The 18891-nt window shown below is 44.1% G+C and overlaps 2 protein-coding genes across 14 annotated transcripts in view; one reads left to right on the top strand and one right to left on the bottom strand.

The window, feature by feature from the left end:
- RECQL5 (RecQ like helicase 5) overlaps positions 1-18891 on the top strand; it is a 39894-nt gene that overhangs the window by 8063 nt on the left and 12940 nt on the right. For 6 of the 7 annotated variants that reach the window (XR_008469380.1, XR_008469381.1, XM_054221372.1 and 3 more), the window contains 2 exons: positions 35-197; positions 567-649. Coding sequence is in view for 5 of the 7 variants with exons in the window: in XM_054221372.1 (XP_054077347.1) it covers positions 35-197; positions 567-649 (246 nt within the window). In the remaining 2 variants the exon portion in view is untranslated. Of the gene's footprint in view, positions 1-34; positions 198-566; positions 650-12473; positions 12507-13604; positions 13687-18891 lie in introns of those variants that run through there. The other variant, XM_054221376.1, reaches the window with a different exon arrangement.
- Positions 6876-18648, bottom strand: SMIM5 (small integral membrane protein 5). Of its 7 annotated transcripts, none has more exons than XM_054221385.1 (4): positions 18369-18648; positions 11616-11761; positions 9817-9970; positions 6876-8377 (listed from the first exon to the last, which is right to left on the bottom strand). In XM_054221385.1, the coding sequence occupies exons 3-4, from the start codon at positions 9941-9943 to the stop codon at positions 8256-8258; spliced, it is 249 nt and encodes an 82-aa protein (XP_054077360.1). In that variant the 5' UTR covers positions 9944-9970; positions 11616-11761; positions 18369-18648; the 3' UTR covers positions 6876-8255. The 7 variants fall into 7 exon arrangements, 5 of the variants coding, with proteins under 5 accessions (XP_054077360.1, XP_054077361.1, XP_054077357.1 ...); XM_054221386.1 differs by having other exon boundaries at positions 11616-11773; XM_054221382.1 differs by having other exon boundaries at positions 11616-12926.

The raw sequence follows: 18891 nt of genomic DNA on the forward strand, positions 1-18891 counted from the left end.
AGCCTTATGTTTCCTGTTGTCTTATCACATGCAGATTCGTTGCCCATTGGAATATTGCTAAGTCAATGGCTGGATATTACCAAGAATCTGGCAGAGCTGGTAGAGATGGGAAGCCATCCTGCTGCCGCCTCTATTACTCAAGGAATGACCGGGATCAAGTCAGCTTCCTGATTAAGAAGGAGCTCTCTAACATCCAAGTAAGATCTACAGAATAGTATCCACCTGCCTAGATATGCTGCCTTTGCTCTGATCTGGTTTGCCTCTTGCCTGCGGTGACCTCTGAGTATGCAAAGATGAAATGAGGTTTTTTGGGTCTAGAGCTGTCTGTGGACCTGTTTCAAGGGACAGCAGAAGGGAGTGAAGCAGGAAGGGAAAGGGCTGCTAGACCCAGCTCCAACTCTAAAATAGAGAGGCGTGGGTGAGCAGAAGTGTGGAGCAGAGACAGGGTGGTGTGTGTAGCTGTTTGCCATATTGATCAGAAGGGTTGGATTTGGCCATTGCAAGAATTACTTTATCTGTTTATATTTAAATTGAAAACTATAGTTATTGTCCCCATCTACTTTCAGGAAAAAAAAGGCACCTTAAAAGAATCTGACAAAGCTGTGATGACAGCTTTTGATGCCATTGTGAACTTCTGCGAAGAGCTGGGGTGAGTGCACTTCTTTCAAACACTGTTTAATGTCGGGGAAAGCATACACTACCCCTTCTGAGGCACTGTTATGGCTGAGTTCTTGCATGTCCAGGAAAAAGAAAATACTGAATGAATTGTCTGATGTTTTGTTGTCTGGACTGAGGAAGGTGTCCCTGCGACATCTCTCTCTCACTCCCACCTCTGAGTTAAGTGAGATGTTTGTTGGTCTTGGAGCCTGCCGAGTGACATGTGATGTTAAAGCGTAACTCCTCTAGCTATGAATTTTACTGCGTTCTGTCTTTGATGATGGGTTGACTTAGTAGCATTTGCTTTTTCATGATTCTTTCCACCTTCACTACATCATCTCTCTTCTAAGGAGACAAACGGCCAGCCTAATCAGCATGGGATGGAAGCACTTAGATTTAATGTTTCCCTAAATCTCAAGGGCTCCACTCTGCAAAGTACTAGGTATCCATGATTGTCATGGACCTTAGGAGGAGCTGATGGTGCTTAGAATGTTTCAGAAACAGGCTCAAATTATGGACATGCTCAGTCTAAATGCAGAATAGCAACCGCAACATGCATTGTTCAGGTTTAGTTCATGACTTGTAAGATGTAATTGTACTAACTGCTATTCTATGCTGGATAAGACATCAAAGCTATAATTTTGCCAGTAAGAGAGCAGTATGTGTTCACTAACTGATGGTCAACATGTTTCTTCCTTTCAAGTCTGCATTATGTTTCATTCTTCACACCTGCATCTAAGGCAACTTTTTCAGTGTGAATGTAACACATGCTTCTTTTCTGATGCCTTGGTGAGCATGTTCTCTCCTTGTGACCACATTTAGTAAACAAATCCTGGTTTTATGGGGTTGCTCTGGGAAAGTCTTGCTTGTACTGAAGTACGGCACAGCACTGAGTCCTGGGGCACTTGAAGGAGCATTTCTTCGCCCAAAGTCAAGGTGATTCTGGGAAGTAGCTACTAGGAGGCCTCTTGCTATAGGAATTTGATCCACTTGGCTAAGCAGCTCTGCTCCTTCTGACCAGCTCACAGCAAGAGTGGCCAGATGGCTGTTTGTGTCTGGGTTTTGTATAATGAGGGCAGCTGTATCTACCTGGTTAGATGCTAACCTCAGGAATCCTTGTCTTGATATCTATAACCTAAGCTGGTTATCAGTATACTTAGTCATGACAGTTATTTCTTGGAATGGACACTAGTGCCATAAGAACTGGACTGGGATCGCTGAACTAAGCTTGCACAAGCCAGAAGCAGCCACAGGTGGTGTCTCAGTGAGGGTATGAGTTAACCTCTACGTAACCATCTTGCAGCATCTCCCACTTCATGCATGCTGTAAAAAGCCTGACTGCTACCTGAAGTGAGGGCCTTCTCTAGCGTTGCACTGTAGCAGTGAGGCAATGACTGAGCGAGGACAGAGAGAAAACCTTCTCCTTTGCTCAGATGAACAGTAATGGAAGTAGGATTTCACTGTGTACATAAAAGAGAGATTTCTGTAAGGGAATATCACTGACCTAATTAGAAGTCACGTCTCCCATAGTTTTTCTTCCCTCCCCCAGCTTGGTATGTTCTTCCTAGTGTATAACATCTCAGCTGCATCCCAGAGTCACTATCCCAACAGTGAAAATAAACCTGAAAATCTGACCCTGCAAGGTTCTAAATAAGAACAAGGTTCTTAATAAAGACAGACTTGGCAACCAAGTTTTTGCATAGTATATTTAGGCTACTGTCTGAGTATGGTATAAGCTGCTTTTAGAGAGTGGGTTTAGACAAAGATTTCTGCTGATCAAGAATTTCCTGTTGCCCATTTGCAAGATGGAAAAAAAAAAAACCCCAAAACATGTAACTGCAGCAGCAGAAGACATTTTGATCAGTTTTAGGTGGTGGTTGACCATTTGCCACCTCTAACCAGTGGTTTTGCTTGAAAGATGAAAACCAGGCAGAGATGAGTTGACTTTGGTATTTGGCTAGTGATGCAGTTCCTGAATTCAGATAGCCTTATGTATTGAGTTTGCTGTGGACTTGCAGAACAACTTGCTGCATTGCATTGCGGTGCAGTTGGTGCATTGCTCTTGATGCAGGAAAGTTGCATGGGAAGAAATAACCGCACCCAGCGAGAGAAGATGAGAAAGCTTTCTATGAACAACAAAATCAGGTTGTGGCTGGGCTGATTCTTGCTGTAGGGCTCCAGGTACTGCATCTCAGCTTCGTTGTTTATGCACCACTCTATCTGTGCCTTGGAGATGTGCAGCACCCAAAGATGGCAGCAAATAAAAGGAGAGCAACAAAAACAAGACAGAAGATGCCAATCACCACTAGCCCTCCAAGAGCCCAGTCACTTGTTGTAATTAGTCTCTTTAGGTCTTCCAGAACTGAGGATGCCTCTTGCACTGATGACATGCTGGCTTCCAATATGCTGGAGGTAGACAAGAACAATATCAGATGTTGGTGGATCCTCTCTATGGTCTGAGCCACAATCCCAAAACCAGTATAGGCATGCATGCTGTCTGTGCCTGCAGGCATCCCTCTTCCAAAAGAGAGCATCACCCTTCACAAAAATGGGAGCATAAACCAGAAGAAAGATAGCTGAGGCCAGTTTCACAATCAGATCTAGAGAGATGTAAAGCGGAAAGCTTCTGGCTTTACAAGATTTTGGCAGTTGAGATTTATTTTCACTATAGTTTATCAGTATTTTTAATAATATAATATAGTGTCTCTCCCAGCATGTTCAGTATGAACCCTTCATCTCTGTTAACTCTACAGCCTATACATGAAAGGTAAGTATTCAGTGAGAGAACTTGCTCGATATCATTGGAAAGATCCCCAAAAAGGAACTGGGCACTTAAACTCTGACACACACTGGAGATTAAATGAACGCTTCCTTTAAAACAAACAAAAAACCCCATCAACAATAAGCAAAGATCTCCATGTACAACCTGTTGCTCCCATAGGGCTTAGAATAGTCTAGTTTTGTAAAAAAGGTCTGCAGTTAACAGAGTTTGCTTTAGTAACACTTTCTGTTACTCTGCAATAGAAGCGTAAGTTTTCCTCCCATGAAGTACTTAGGTCCAGCAATTATTTAAACTGGCATCTCAGTGGGTTCTACACACTTGCTCTTTTACTGATACTTTGCATAATGACTTGGCTATCAGCTTTCTAAAGAACATTCAGTATCTCTTTGCGAGCATCTTGTGGCTTTACTAAAGCTTCCTTGCTTCTCAAGGGAAAGGATGGATTATTTCTCACGCTCTCTCTCAAATACGACTGTGCAGATGTAATGCAGGAAGTTGTCTTCATTATTTTTGAAAATTTGTTTGACTTGCTGCCCCTTATGTCTGTATCCTTAATATTGTAAGGAATGGGATTAGTTGTATAAAGCGTGTTTCATCTCCAGCAAGTCACACTTGACTAGGAACACAAACTCACACTTGAGTTTGCTAAATTTTTTGTTTCTTTCTCAGCAGCCAAATATATTCAGTTCATGCTTTGTTTTCTGCAATTACGGGAGATCACCATGCCCAGTGTCTACCCAGGAGGCATACAGGACATGAAAGCTGTTCTGGATAGCTTCCGTTGCCTTTAAAAAGGAGGCAGCCTAGATACTAGTTCTGTAGACCCAAAGACAGAAACCTTGCGTGACTGTACACCCTAGAAAGTTCCTGTCTCTTTTGCTAACCACAGTTAATCTTCTGAAACAGGAGAGCTATATGCAATTTTATAAATACCTGAAGCTGTTGTGTTTGTAGTAGGCGTTTCTTCTGGTGCCGCCTCTGTGCCCACTGAGGCCTTGGCCTGTGACAAGAGACCCCCTCGCTGTACCTGGAGAGTTGTAGAGTTAGTATGGAAGTTGCCTGTTTGTACTGCAGTAAATGATTAACAGCTGATTTTCCTGCAAAGGTGTGGCTAATCTAATCAAAGGCTTTGAGGCTAGTCAGAAAGACCTAGTTCAGCTGTTGCTCAGACATTTTTCCTCTCCATGGCTTTAGCCACTCGTGGACCTGTTCCAGTGCTTGTAAATGCCCACTACTTCGCCTGACTGGGGAAGGCTGCAGGTTGTGGTGTACAGAAGAGGGCTTTGTTTCCTGGATCCTGACTAGATCTGTATTGTAAGCTCCATTAGGAGATTGCCGTACCTAAAATGAGACTATGAACAAGACTGCCCTCTGGTCCAAACTTCATCGTGACAGTTTAGGTGGATACGCTCATTACAGAGCCTTGCGCTGCTATTAGCTGCAATAAAACTGACTCCCCGTTGCTTTCCTAACTGAAGAAGACCAGAGGGATGGTGCTGGAGCGAGCTGGGAGGGGAGAAGGAGGAGACTAGTGTGTGAGACTCTGTGTGTGTAAAAGGAAAGTTGTTTTTCACAAGCCAAGCAAATCACTTTGAAACCAGAGGGATAATGTTACAGAATAGAAGCTATTCCATTAAGTTTTCAGTTCAACCACTTCTGATGGGGAGGCTGGCCTTGCCGTCTCTTTTAGGTTCCTCGGGGAAAGAAACTATTTCAACACTTGTATCATCAGGACTGGAGTAACTGTATTCCCTTGCTGTTCCTTCTAGGCTCACTCAGGCTTTCACAACACCTACAGAAGTTGCTGTGTTTGAAGCAATCTCACCTTAGTCTGTGCTCTTCTGAATCCCTCTCTGCTTTTTGAAACTGAGAGGATCCATCCTCATTAGTGCTCAGGGCATTCTAGGTCCCTTTATATGGGTAACGATTGAAGCCAAAACCACAAAAGCTTGTGTGGGTGGTGAGCAGGGACCCAAAAACTGGCATGTTTCTTGTCAACAGAAAATGAAGAGCTGCAGTAAGCTAGGGATTTGCTGGGCATCTCTCAGGCCAACCCGATCTGTTGTATGCAATAAGGCGACAGACACCACCCAGCCCAGACAAGCAATTGGCATATCTAAATACCAAGTATAGAAATAATCCGGCTGAGTACAATGGCACAAAGCAGAACATCAGGCCTGTGAGGTCCAGGCAAGTATGTAGAATTCGGTCCAAGGACCCCTCCTCTACTTGTGACTGCTCCTCTGCTCCAGAAAGCCACCTGAATTCTTTAGAGAATTGCTTAATTTTCTCTCCTCTTTTTTTTTTTTTTTTTTTTTTTTTTTTCAGTTCTGTGTTTATTCTCTGTTTCTAATTCAGGAACTTAGAGTGGCAGAGATAAGACAGGAGCCATTTCTCTTGTCCCCCTGCCTGGTATCTGTCAGTGGTTTAACTTGTAACACCACTGGGAAACATGTATTTGTAGCTTTTCCTGTTGAGATAAGGCCTGGCAGCTGGGTCCAAGTGACAGCGACCTGTCAGTCGTTGGTATGTTTCCAGCCTGCTGAGCTTCCTCCTGACTGTTAGCACAGACTGGTTCCATGCTGCTGAAACATTTCTCAATGGGATTCTGTTAATTCCTGTAGCTGGCACTGTCTGGCACAAGCTGGGGAAGAAAGTAAGCTCTGTTCTTTTCACGGGTCTTGTGACTTAGATACAGAAATGTCTGTTGAGTCTGTCTCCTGCAAAAGAGGTTCTGAGACTTCCTATGTCACCTTGATTGCCACCTGTTTGTAAGGGAAGTGAGCAAAGACATACCTGACAGAGGTAGTGTGATGCATCTCTGAATGTTGATTAGAGCAAATTGATGCCACGCTTGAGCTTATCCTACCCTGACACATTGGTTGGGAGTGAAAGCTTTGGGACAGTGTAATAAAGGCCAGCGTTTTGTTAGTGTAACTGCGCATGCAGCAGCTTATACGAGTGCAGTCTTCTGTTGGCAGTTGTCAAGTCGGAGCTCAAATTTTACTTTCTAAGGAAAATCCTCATTTTCTGCTGGCAAGTTTTTCTTTTTATTAATTTAAAATTAACATTGCTGGTTTGAGGATTATTTTTTTTCTTAAATTTTAGACTGTTATTTTCTGTGTTATATATTCTCTATGGCTGCAGATATATTCCAATATGCAGCAGTACAAAAATGCAAAATATCTAAATCTAGTTTCTTTGCAAAAATTCAAGTGCATTAAATACATGAGAAGCTACTGATGTAATGTGCTTTTTACTAATTTGGGCGCTGGCATCAAAGAAGAGACGTTTCTTTACAAAGCTTCCATTTTTTGTCGCTTCTGAAGTGTGAAGAATATTGAAAAGCCCACTGTTATAAACTTGATTCTTTTCTCTCTAGCTAGATGTTGGCTCTGGTGTAATGGCATGTGTAATCCCTTTGACTCCTCTACACTTAGCAGTTGGAATGCAGGGGTAGATGATGACTTATCTGTATGCGTGTAACTTTTTATACCTTCTCATAAAGGTGGCTGGTTTCACATGTGGGGCTGAAAGTCCCGTGGGTTAGAGTTAGGTGCAGTATGATGTCTTTTGTTTGGCTGTCTCAGTTATGAAAGTCGTGGCCCGCGCCATAGCCTTGTACTTACATAAATCCCTTTCTGAAGTTCACTGAAGTGAAAACCAAACATACACAGTGGCTGCAGCATGGAAAAGGGATTTATTTGCACTTGTTAACTTCAGCCATACAGCCCATTCTTGGCTCTGCTTTGTCACAATGCCCACTGTCAGCTGCTGCATGTATACCCTGAAGTGACAGTTACCATACTGTATGTCACTCCTCTGAAATGCCTTTGTGTATGCTAATAAACATACCTCAGGCATAATGTTTATGTCCAGTAAAACAAACTGCACACGGTGCAGGGAGTCAGGCAGATAGGTCCCTCAAGTAAGGATAGGGATTTGTTCATCTCCTGTGACTCCCGTACTCTGTAAGTACCATTCACCTGCAATAAGCAGAAGAGCAGAACCACACGGGGAGTGGGGAGGGAGCACGTTTAGCAGCAGAATGGTCAAATTAAGCTGTAGCATTGGTGAGTTTTTCCCTTTTGCCTTCATCCTTCTGTTTACAAAGGGTATTGCACATGATCTGATTTTTCTCTTTGGCAATTTCACATCATTGTAACACTGATGAAATACAGGAGGGAGCATTTGTTACCAGCTGTACTCAGAGCCTCAGCTGGCGCCTCTGGATCAGAAGGTCCGCAATTTGTTGTTTTCCGTAGACATCCCAGCTAAACGTGTCTGTTGCAGTGGCTTTTGAGAGAGCAGGTTTGGGCTTGATCCAAGATGTACTGAGCATGTGAACCTCCCAGTGATGTCAGTGGGTTTTGCTAGCGCCCAGCACCATCCTTCTGGATTAGCCACTTGTGAAGAGAACAGGCGCTGCCTAGCATGCGGCAGTGTAAGTGTTCTCCGCTTTGGTCTGCGGCTCCATGCTCCCAACGGGAATCCTTGGCTGGCCCAGCTGCCGGGATGTCACTGGGAAAGCATGTCTGTTTTCTCAGCAGCATATGTCCATGCCCCCCCACCCCACCCTAGAAGAGGGAGGCAGTGATGGTAAAGTAGCGCTACCGTTCTGGTCACACCACAGAGCCCACTAGTGGCTGTCACAGAAAGAAGGAATTCCATGCTGTGATTTCTGGTCCTCTGAGTCATATTAATTAATATTGTTATTGCCATTTTCAGTGACCTAGTGTAGAAAGTCATTCCCATAGGACTGAATCATGATGTCCATGCATGTCCTTTGTAGTAGGTTGTGTAACCTCGTTGCACTTCATGAATGGGCAGCTGGGCGGACTTGGATCTTCCTACGTCTGTTGTCAGGACGTCCATCGCAGCTACAGCAGCTATAGCAGCAGCAACTGCAGGCAATGATCATGAGCAGCAGAACAGTAGCTGGGAAAGAGAAGCACAGGATATTGCTTCATGACGTAGATGCAATTACTGCAGAGTTACTCTATGTCTCCTCCAAGTTGTTTGGTGAGCAGCACAATGAACAAAGCCTGGTTTCTTGCCAATATTTTATTTATTCTTTTTCCCCTATATCCCCACCTCCCTCCTCCTAAGTTCCTGCTCCCTTGTATTAGTTATCCATTTAATCTAGACAATCATTACCAGATATTTCATGATGTTAAGAGGTACATACCCAACCATACGGGGGTATATCTTTACCTGCCTAATGGGCTGTTGTTTTGGAGATGACATGCAGTAACTAAGTAGAGCTGTGTGCCTGGAAAGGATGGAGATCTAACTCTCCCCATAGTTGGGTCAGAAGCAACTCGAGATGATTTGATTAGTCAAACTGCCAGTTCCATTTCTGAAGACCGTGTGCAGTGTACCCTTTAGTGAGGACAGATACTTGTGACTGGGTTGGCTTTACTCTTTCTTCCGTATTTAGCTTGAAAACATAGATATTTCAAATGTAGGGTTTTGTTTCAGAAAGCAGTGGGCTAATGTACTGTTATTCTACTCTAGGCGTAATGGTTGGTGTTGGGAGAGAGATATGTTAGTTTATCTGGAACAGAAAAGGATGACATGTTTAATCCTGCAGAACACGTAAGAGTGCGTGAACGTGCACGTGTGTGTGCATGTGTTCCTTAAAAGTCTGGAGCCGAGCTGCCAAGTTACCAGACCTGTGGGGAACCAGCTGTAGGTATGAAAAAAATAAAGCAGCAGGTGTGTCTCTCTGAATTCCAGCCCAGGGAGGAGTGTCCAGGCTGGATACACACCCTTCCTTTTGGCTGGGAGCAAATTGTACGGCTTTGAGGGGGAGGGCCTGCCTTCCTTCCTGCTTGTTTTCGCATTGTCTAAACAAACTTCATCCCCTTGATCAAGCAGCTCTTTGTTATTCCTTCCATGCCATCCCCACACAGAGCAGCAGGAGGGATCTTGCCATTACCAGAGGAGAATAAATAGGCTCATCTGAAGCATACTGGCTTCTACTGAACTAAGCACAGGAATGACACTCAGAGTCTCAGACTTTTAAGTGTCTTCTGTGTCAATGAGATGCCCTAATACCATTTGTGGTAAACAAATCTCCTGTGCATCAAAACATTGCAGCGGCTCTGGGTTGGTTAATATGCTGCTGTTTAAGCTAATGCTTAAATATAAGAGCTTTGGGGAAAGCTATGTTGTTGCCCATCGTGGTCTGCATTGCATGTAGAGATACACACTGTGCATTAAAAAATTACCTAGAAATTAAACTGGGCCTCAGAGCACAGCCCAGAAAACAACTGCCAACACCACCAACCCACCAACAAAGATTGTGGAGCAAGCTGCCCTTGTAGAAGAGAAGAGACATTCTGACACCCCTTTGCCTCCGCCAATAAACTCACCGATAAACAGGAGAACCACACAAAAGGACACAATCTCCACCGGGTCAGCCTTGGGCAGTTTCTGGAGCTTAAGGAGAAACTTCTCACCGATGGTTTGCATTTCCTTCAGAAAGCCTTCAGAAGACATTCTGGCTCAACCTCTCCAGGCTTTATGCTGTAGAAGAACCAAACAGAGAATACACCTTTTCACTGACTAATGCTAGGAAGCTGCCAGCCTTCTTATAGAGCTGGTGATCACAAGGAAAACAAGTTTATCTGGTCTCAGTCCTTGTTCCCAGTAGCTAAGGTGGAGGACTATTAATTGTCTACGTGTTTTGGCACTATTTTAATTTCAAAATCTGGCTTTGAGGGTGCTTTTGACAGCTGCATTGTTCAGCAAAGGCGAAACGGTGTTTCTTCTAAAAGGACACTTACTTCAGCAGGCGTAGAGTTAGAACTGGACAGTGCCTGCCTTGGCTTTCACCCAATGAAAGTCAATTATTTTTTTTTCCAGTTGTGCTAACTTGTCCTTCCAGAAAGAAATGCAATTCTAACTTGACTTGAATTCCAAATGCTGAACTCTAGTAGTTTTCAGTGGTCTTTTACCGAGTAACACAAAGTAGACCCCCTTGAAGATTTCTTGCACTTTCAGCGACAGAAAGCCCCTTCAAAAACCAAGGCACTTATTTCAACACCTCACTACAATACCATTAATAATGTTTTATCAACCAGTTTTACTGAATGGTGATATTAAGAGCTAAAGTCTGTGTTCAGTGGGGACAGCTGGATGCTTTGCAAGTTCTTACAGATGACTGCATGTTTTACATGGTAAGGTAAATGTAGGTGGTTTTTTCTTTTAAGCCACAGTTTGTTCTAATGGAGCAATATATGAATTGAACAGTGGATGTCCACCCATCACTGCTGGTGATGAGCAAAGGAAAAGCCCCTGGATCTGTCGGGGAGACACCTCCCTTGTGGAGCTAATCCCTCCTGCCCTGCTTAGTAATCTTACACTTTCTTCATTCTCAGAAAGAATGATCATCAGGAACTATTATTACTAAAAATATTAGCCTAGTCAAAGTTAGATGCCTCAGTTTTGCCACGAATATTTGCTGTTCTTTTGCCCTCTGAGCAAAATTTTGGAAGGTATTGCAACAAACAAACTGGCATGAGAGCTATGGAAGTTCAAATTTACTTCAGTCAGTAACTGGAACAGGATATTGTTGAGAGATCCACAGTTTCACCTAACAAACACAAGTGTTTGGACAGGTCAACGCTTGGATGGATTCTAATGCTTATGTCATTATTATATCAGAATGTACTAGCTCGCGTGTGTTCTAATAGTCAACACACTTTTATGGGACTTGAACCTTGCAATTTAATATCCTACTCTTGGTGATAACGCAAAGCCAAATGACAAAGACAGGGCTTCCAGAACAAGCCAGCTAGTTCATTACTGCACATCTGGTTTGGTTACTCAAACAAATGGATGCTTGGAGTTCAGTTTTTCTAAACACACTGAGGACAGAGAGACCTTGGATGTTTCTTTGCATGCTGGGCTTAAATACTACAGTGCCAAGTTAAATTACATTTTGTATGTTTATGCAATTCAAAAAGGGTTTTCTTTGTTCTTTTAAATCCAAGCTAAGGAATAAAAATCAGAACCAGCTGGTTTCTTAGGGATGGGGGTGGATGGAAAGCCTACATCTACAGAAAGATCTCTGTGCAGCTTAGCAGGGAGGGATAGCTGTGGCCTTTTGACCTGAAAAGGTCACTTTTGAGACTAGGGTTAAATAGTTCTTTCCAGATGATTGCCATACCCCAAGCGAGCTGCTCCAGAAATGGCTGCTTTGTCCTTTGCACAGTACTGCGGGATTCTGTGTCAGCAGGTTTCCAGTTTTGTTTCCATTCCAAGAGATGGCGGTGCAGGCAGAGGTGAAGTGATTTGTGTCTTCTTCTCTTGGCTCTAGACGAAAAACTTTTTTTTTTTTTTTAATACAAAAAGAGTATTTCTGGCTCTAACATTCTGAAAATGTTTGTTAACTTTGGAGGTGTTTCTGCCTGCCCAGAAACTCTCCTAGTAAGGAATCTGCTGTAACCTTTCGTGCCATGCTTTGGGCTGCACCAGAAGCAGCAATTATAAGAGCCAGGCTTCTGAAGTTTGGGTATATGGTGTAAAATTACTGATTAGGATTGTAGAACTCTAAGTGGATTAGCAAAGTGCCTAGCCTAAAATGATAAGAATTTGTCGTTTCAGTAACGGACATTCCTCCGCCCCATGGTACCTGATCTGGAGCTAAGTGAAGGAGTTTTTATTCTAAAACTTGCAAGGAATGTTGCTTGTTTACCTTGGTTTGAACTTCTTCAGGGACAAAGTCTGATGTTGGTGGTGCAGTCTCCAACCTACCCGTGAGGAAGCAAAAGGTTTTCTCCTCGACTGCACTGCTGACTGCACATTGGTTCTAAGGGCCCTCGCCGCTTTGGGATTTCTGCTTGTGGAGCATAGCAAAAGAGTGAAGAATAAATCACTTCTTTTAAAAAAAAAAAAAAAAAAGTAAAACTCCCCCAAGAAAGCTAGTTATATTCATGGACTTTTGTATCTTCCATTCTACTTGTGATGTAATGTCTTTGGTCAGGACTAGTTTTGATTGTGATCTTTTTTCAATTGATTTCAGCAGAACCAAGATCTTACCCTAGAGATTATCATACAGGTAAGGCTAGTGCTGTGTGACTTAAACAAGTTGTCTTATGCATCTGCCTTGTCTTCCTCGTGTACAACACAACAGTGATGACATTACGTACAAATTTCAAAGTGGAGCTATATGAATATTTTTTTTTAATCATACTGTGTTCAAGTAAGCTCCCAGTCACCAACAGTACTAAAGGACAGGTGGTGCAGGATTTTTGGTTGAAGCAGTAACTGTAATGATTATTATTCAAATGGGCAAGTCTTGAGAGATTTAAAACTTACGGTTGTAGGTCTTACCTGACAGTTTACTTTCTAAGACTGGAGTGCTGTTCCAGAGCCTAGAACAGGCATCCAAGTTCGTACCCACAGATTCTGTGCGGTTTGGAGCAAATGTAATTCTCTGCTTGTGTTTTTCTCAATTCTTCCTTGGTCGTTGTCCTTCCTAAAAACCACATATACCGAGGATAGGAAGCCTCCAGAGCAGAGGAGGCACGGCTGTGAGGGCAGCAAAGCTGGTGGAACCCGTTACGGAAGAAATGATGAATGACTGCAGAGCAGTGGAGCCTCCGTAGTGTGGTGTCGGACTATTGTCATGAACTTTTGCTCCATAGCTATAGCTAGACATCATATGAAGTGAAGAGAGGCAAGATGAGAAACTCACATAGAAAGGAAAGTGAACACAATGCTGATATCTTGTGACAGGCAGTTTGGAAGTTCCTGCTGGGGTGGCAGCCTGAAATTCGTGGTTTCAGCTGTTTCCTCTTCTGGCTGTTCTTTAAAAGATAACTAATCTATCCAGTGTTGCCAGTGGGACTAGATCATCGAATCTTTCTGCCCTCCTCTGTGTTACAAGGCCTGGCAGGGGAGGGAATAAAACAAATCTTTTAATTTGGGTTGGTTTGTTTTTGAGAAAAAAAGGGCGAATCTGCCACATGCCAGGAATTGTTATCCTTGTTGAAAAGTGAGAGCACAGCAATAATGCAGGGGGATGCTGGAGGTCTGCAGGTGTGCTGCTCAGCTGCAAGGATTCGATGGTCCTTTAAAACCAAAGCATGTCCTACATTTAGGGCTTCTGTAGAGGTAGATTCCCAGAAAGTGCTAATACTTGTTTTTAATGCAGATTCATCTTGCTGTACCCACTGAATAAAGCTGTGAAAATTGCCATAATAGCACTGAGATAATCTTTCTGAACTGTTTTAATGGACTTCTGCCATGCCGAAGCACTCAAAGAAGCTGGCTGCTCAGCCCTTTTGAGAATAAAGCCATTAAAAGGCCTCAATCTAGACATTGAAGAGAAGAGCCGTGGTCAGGGTTTCTTTGTACTGTGAACTGGCTGTGTGTGGTAGCTTCTAGTCTTCAAGCAAGAAAACGAGCTTTGGGATGACTATGGAAGGTGGGATCCCGGATCCCTCTGTCTGCCTTAAGCTAGTCAAGTTGCTGTAAGTATTTTGGAATTTATGTAAATGTATCATATTTTTTTGGTCCATGTTTGCTTTGGAAAGCTGTGCCCTATCTGTGTGTCTATGCAGGTGCGTCAGAAGTTGATCTGTAGGGAGTTGGTGATCTTAACTTTACTGCTGAGGGGTGAGACACTTGTTTAGTCATAACCCTGCTGGCATTTGAGCAGCCTATTTCAGTGCAAAGAACGTGGATTTGAGTTTGTGGTTTAGCCCCAGGACTGGAAGTTAGTAAATGCAGGCAGTCTTCTTGGCCTGCCAGTGATGCTTCCTGGTTGTGTGACTTCGGATAAGTCATCCCATCCCTCTGTTGGGTGACTTCATCTCTGCAAAGTGGCAGAACATGTAATCACCATCAGAGGTTTGTTTGCTAATTGTTGTGTATCCAGCTCTCTAAAATGCTCTGAAATCTTTACATAGAAAGACAGCGAGTCCCTGGTTTTGCTGCAGTTACAAAATGAAATGGCCTTTGCTTGCTAACTGCTTGTTACACTTCAGGCACTGAGACTGTTGAGGATGAAAGTAGATGAAAGCATGGCTTCTGCTCTTGGGTGCTCCTTACTATGGGGTTTATGTCTCTTGACATGACCTCCCGATCCATTGGTTTTACTGTGCTCCCTCTGAGAATCTGCTTGTTTGGGTTTGTTGCTACAGTAATCTAAAAATGGAGACAAAGCTTTGGAGGGGGGAATCTGTTGGTGGTGCCCTGAAGATGCCAATGCCTCTAGTCCTAATGCAGCGAGTCCAGTGAAGGTGAGTTCGAGATCCTCCGCTGTGCCCATTGCTCTTATCTGCAGTGCTCCACAGACCTTACAAAGTAGGACCTCCCTGATGTGCCCAAGCAAGTGGAATGCCAGGACAACGTTCTCATTGCAATGTTGTCTTTTTCCCAAGACTGTGGCTGTGGAGAAGCAAATGCTTTGTGTTGTTCTTACTCAGACAAGCCAAGAAAGTTGGTTGAAGGTGGACCAATACAGGGTGGGAAGCCTGTATGGACTGAGGTAGCTTATTTGGTGGGAAATCTTAGAAGGTAATCCCAGGCTCACAGATGGAGAGTGCTGAGCAGCCGAAGGGGAGGGGATGCTTTTTTTATTCTGGTCTAAAACTTTAAAATAAACTCTGACTGTATTTGGCCACTTTCGTAAGAACTTGAAGGCTTGGGCAGTTTCTCAGCCTACCAGCTTTGTTCTTGGTTCCTGAAACGTGCTTCTGATTTGGTACGGATAAGGTCTACAACGCTTCCTGTCCTCAAGCAGTGCTGGGCTGCTAGGTGTTGTTACATTTTAGCTGCATTTTGGCAGAACATGTAATAATTCTTGTACGATTGTTTATTGTTCTACATTTGTAATGTACTTTTGAAATGAAAAGGGCTATAGAAATGTAGTCCTATTATCAGTGCATAGTTTTCCCTCATCATTGTTAATGCAATGTTTGCTGCCATGAGTGTAGTTAACCAGCCATGTGAATGTTAACTATAGTTCAACAAACAAGCCCTTTTTTTCTAAAACAGGAGTCAACGGAGCCAGACAGACCTATAATTCATTCCCAAGCAGATGAAAATAGTTTCCAGTATCAAGAGAATTCAGCTTTTTAACGGCACACACCCAAACTGGTAAATTGCAGCTCAATGTCATGGGAGAAAAGCTTTGACTTTGTCAGCTGGTCTGGAAAAGGCGGCCACACATTCCTTCATATCATAAAGCTGCCCTGACTGGGTAGCCATTTGGCTGGAATACCCTGTCATCTCCACCACCCGCTATTTGGAGATTGGGTTTGAGGCAGCACCGTAAATGTTCCTTCCCTCTGCTACAACCTAATATTAGATTAATATAAAAAGGCACTGAATTCCCTGCAATAGCAGTTTGAGAAGCTGAGGTACCCATTGGGGCACTGAGCTGAGTCTCTACACCTCTACAGAACACACTGGTTTTCTCCAGTCCATCCCACAAACAAGTCCACAAAACCCCATAAGATAATTCCTCCCTACTAGTCCCATTTTTAAGAAGTAGGGAAACCAATGCACAGAGCCATCCAGTGAAAGGAAAAGGTCAATTTTAAAAATAAACCTGTAGCTCTTCTACAAGAGAACTTTTTTTAGGGTTGCTGATGCTTGAATCTAGCCTGAAAGTCTATTCTAATATTAGCAAAATAACCATTTCCCAGGAAGCTGACAGAGAGGTAGGTGTGTGCCTGTGAAAGCCCTGTAAATAGTTACTTCACAAACATACTGGGATCTGTCAGAAGTTTGGTGTTTGAGGTAAGGCAGGTGGAGCCCCCTGAGAGTGCTGGAAACACCATCTTCTTTCAGCCACCTTTGTGTCCTGTCCTTGACTGGTCTTAGACCTACGGATCTTAGAAATGACACGCATTTTTGAGTTTTCTGAAATATGCCGGTCTGTTCCTAGAAAAGATGTCACTTGGCTGTAGGAACTCAAAACTGAAGGCTACCACAGCTGCTTGCCTCCTCAGAAGAAGCCGTTTTGAACTGTATCAGCTGTGGTTGCTGTAGTGGCGAGAGCCTGCATGGAGGCAAGCCGCGGGTGCCGCTCTCCTCGCTCAGCTCTCTTGCGGTCTCTTAGGGTCTCTGCTATCTGCTCACTGGCCGACGGCAGGCTGGGTGGCTCAAGGGCTTGTGTTACAGAAAGGATCTGCTCTATCAAACTTGGTTTATTTTGTACTTCCACTCCCATAACCACTTTTGCATTGCAGTCAGGCTAAGAGGCCCGTGCACTATGACAGCTGTAACACAAGCCATGTCCTGCTTCTTTTATCCAGACATGTGTTTCATATTGCTTATTCCCCGCCCCCCACCCCCACCCCACCCCACCCCCCCCCGCATATGTACAACACGGCTGCGGCTGGACAAGCCCCCAGCCAAACCCGTTAAGATTTTCTTTTGGTGAGGAAAACTTGGCGTGTTTCTCTCCTTCCCTGCCTCCTCTGCCCTTCAGCCTTTGCTCCTCCCTCCACCCCCTTTTTTTTTTTTTTTTTTGTCCTAAACTTTGTTTTTCCCCTACTTTATTTGAGAAACCATCTTAACAGCAACAAACAACCTACAGAAGACCCTTCATTAGCAGGGTGGAAACTTCCCTCCGTCCCCTTTGAACCTAGGGTTAGACTGGAGGCGTGTGGGTCTTAACTACTACATATTCTCGCACAGGCAGTTCCAATTCGGTGTTTGTACAACAGTAAGTTAGACAGACCTGCCCTCCCTTCCACATTAATGGGAATGGAGAGAAGTGGAAATACCTGATCCTTAACATTCCTCCCTACAGGCATGTGTAAGATCGGGAAGACATCTTTCTGTGAGACTGGCTTTCTGCCTCACTCCTTACCTGTTTGTAAACAGCTGACTGCCCCTGCACCTCCTGGGAGATGCAGGGGGTCCCAGCTCAGTGCAAGAGCTTCCAAACAGTAATCAGCTTCCGATGGCAGAGAACGGGGGCTTACATGGTCAGTCTCCTTGCCAGCCCCCTTCCCACACCCAGCAGCAAACAGAGATGGGAGTACAGGTTGTGGGGCATCTCCCTATATAAACCCAAGGCTTACAGTGGGTAATTTCATGTATTTGGGGGATCCCTTTTTTCTTCCTTCCCTTCTTACTGCATTCAGACCTAACGGTCTTGTTACTGTAAACCATAGACCATGTATGTGTACGTATGTGTTCTCTCAGAGCAGTGGTTTCTCATGCTGTTTTGAAACCAGCATCTGTGCCTGACGCACTAGCTGATTTTTAAAAATGCTCTTGTTAGAAGCTGTGTAAAATCTTTCAATTTATTTCTATTGGTCACAGATGCTTAACTTGCACAGTATGCTAGTTCCCCAACCAGGGTTTGTTTTCAAGCTCTCTGTTTGCTTCAGGATTTGGGGGATAAAACTTAGCTCCAGCTGCGAGGAGCTCTGGAGAAATGCTGTGGCTGGTACCCACTCGGTTTCACACGCGCTTGCCTGTGCTGGCAGCTACTCGCTAATGGCACATACGCTACTCATACAGAGGAGCAGACCAGCTCTTGTCCACACTAAGTATTAATACATCAAGTCATCACTGTGGAGAATGCCCTGTGCTAGACCTGCTTATCAGCTAAGGTCACATTCTGTAACAGCAACAGAAAAATGAGCAGGCAGCCTTTCTAATCAGCAAAGAAGTAAGTTACTCCTGCTCTGACTGCCGAAGCAATGCAAGACTGCAGGCTGGATCCTTTTGTTAGCAGTACGGCTGCAGCGCAGCTCTCTGCAATCCTATTAAAAGCTTTTCCCACCTTTGCTCCTGAGTGTCCCTTGCAAACAAATTCAGGCTAGCAAGCTCTGCTCAATGCCTGATTCTGCAGTTCACCGTACAGAGAGCTGCAAAAGCTCCAGCTACTTGCTAACTAGCTGAATGTTAAGGTGCTACGGTTGACCGAACACCAGCAATAGCTCAGCCTTACCCCAGCCGCGCTGCAAACTCTTCTCCTGTTGTTTTTCTTTCTGTCTTCTTAAACTCTCATGTCATCTCTCCCCTCATCCTGGCTTGTGTCTCGCTCCTCGCTCGGCTCCTCTCTGCTCCGCTGCTGACAGCCAGCTGTTGTCTCTGCCTTTTTTTTGTTATTGGTTGTCCTGGAGATATGAAGTTTCGTGTTACATGTGTGCCAGAGAGGGAGGGCGGGCGGCGAGGAGCCACCGCAAGCTGAGCCAGCCGCTGGTGCAAACTCCCCGAAGCACTCAAGTGCCAGCACTTGTTGCTCGCTTCCTCTGTGCATCTCCTCCTAGCAAGGTCTTTTCTTTTTTTCCTTTTAATTACAGCTTTTTCTAGAGTGGGACTTGAATTGATTCTCTCCTTGCGATAGTTTGGGTGTGTGTTAAAGCAATTAACTTTTCTTTCTGCTGCCCAGTTTCTTTCTGACTCCCCGGGGAAAGGAGTTTTTCTCTTGTGTTCAGCTTTGAAGGGGCACAGCAAGAAATGGCAAGGAT

Source organism: Rissa tridactyla, chromosome 15, assembly GCF_028500815.1.
Source record: "Rissa tridactyla isolate bRisTri1 chromosome 15, bRisTri1.patW.cur.20221130, whole genome shotgun sequence".
Lineage (NCBI taxonomy): Eukaryota > Metazoa > Chordata > Aves > Charadriiformes > Laridae > Rissa > Rissa tridactyla.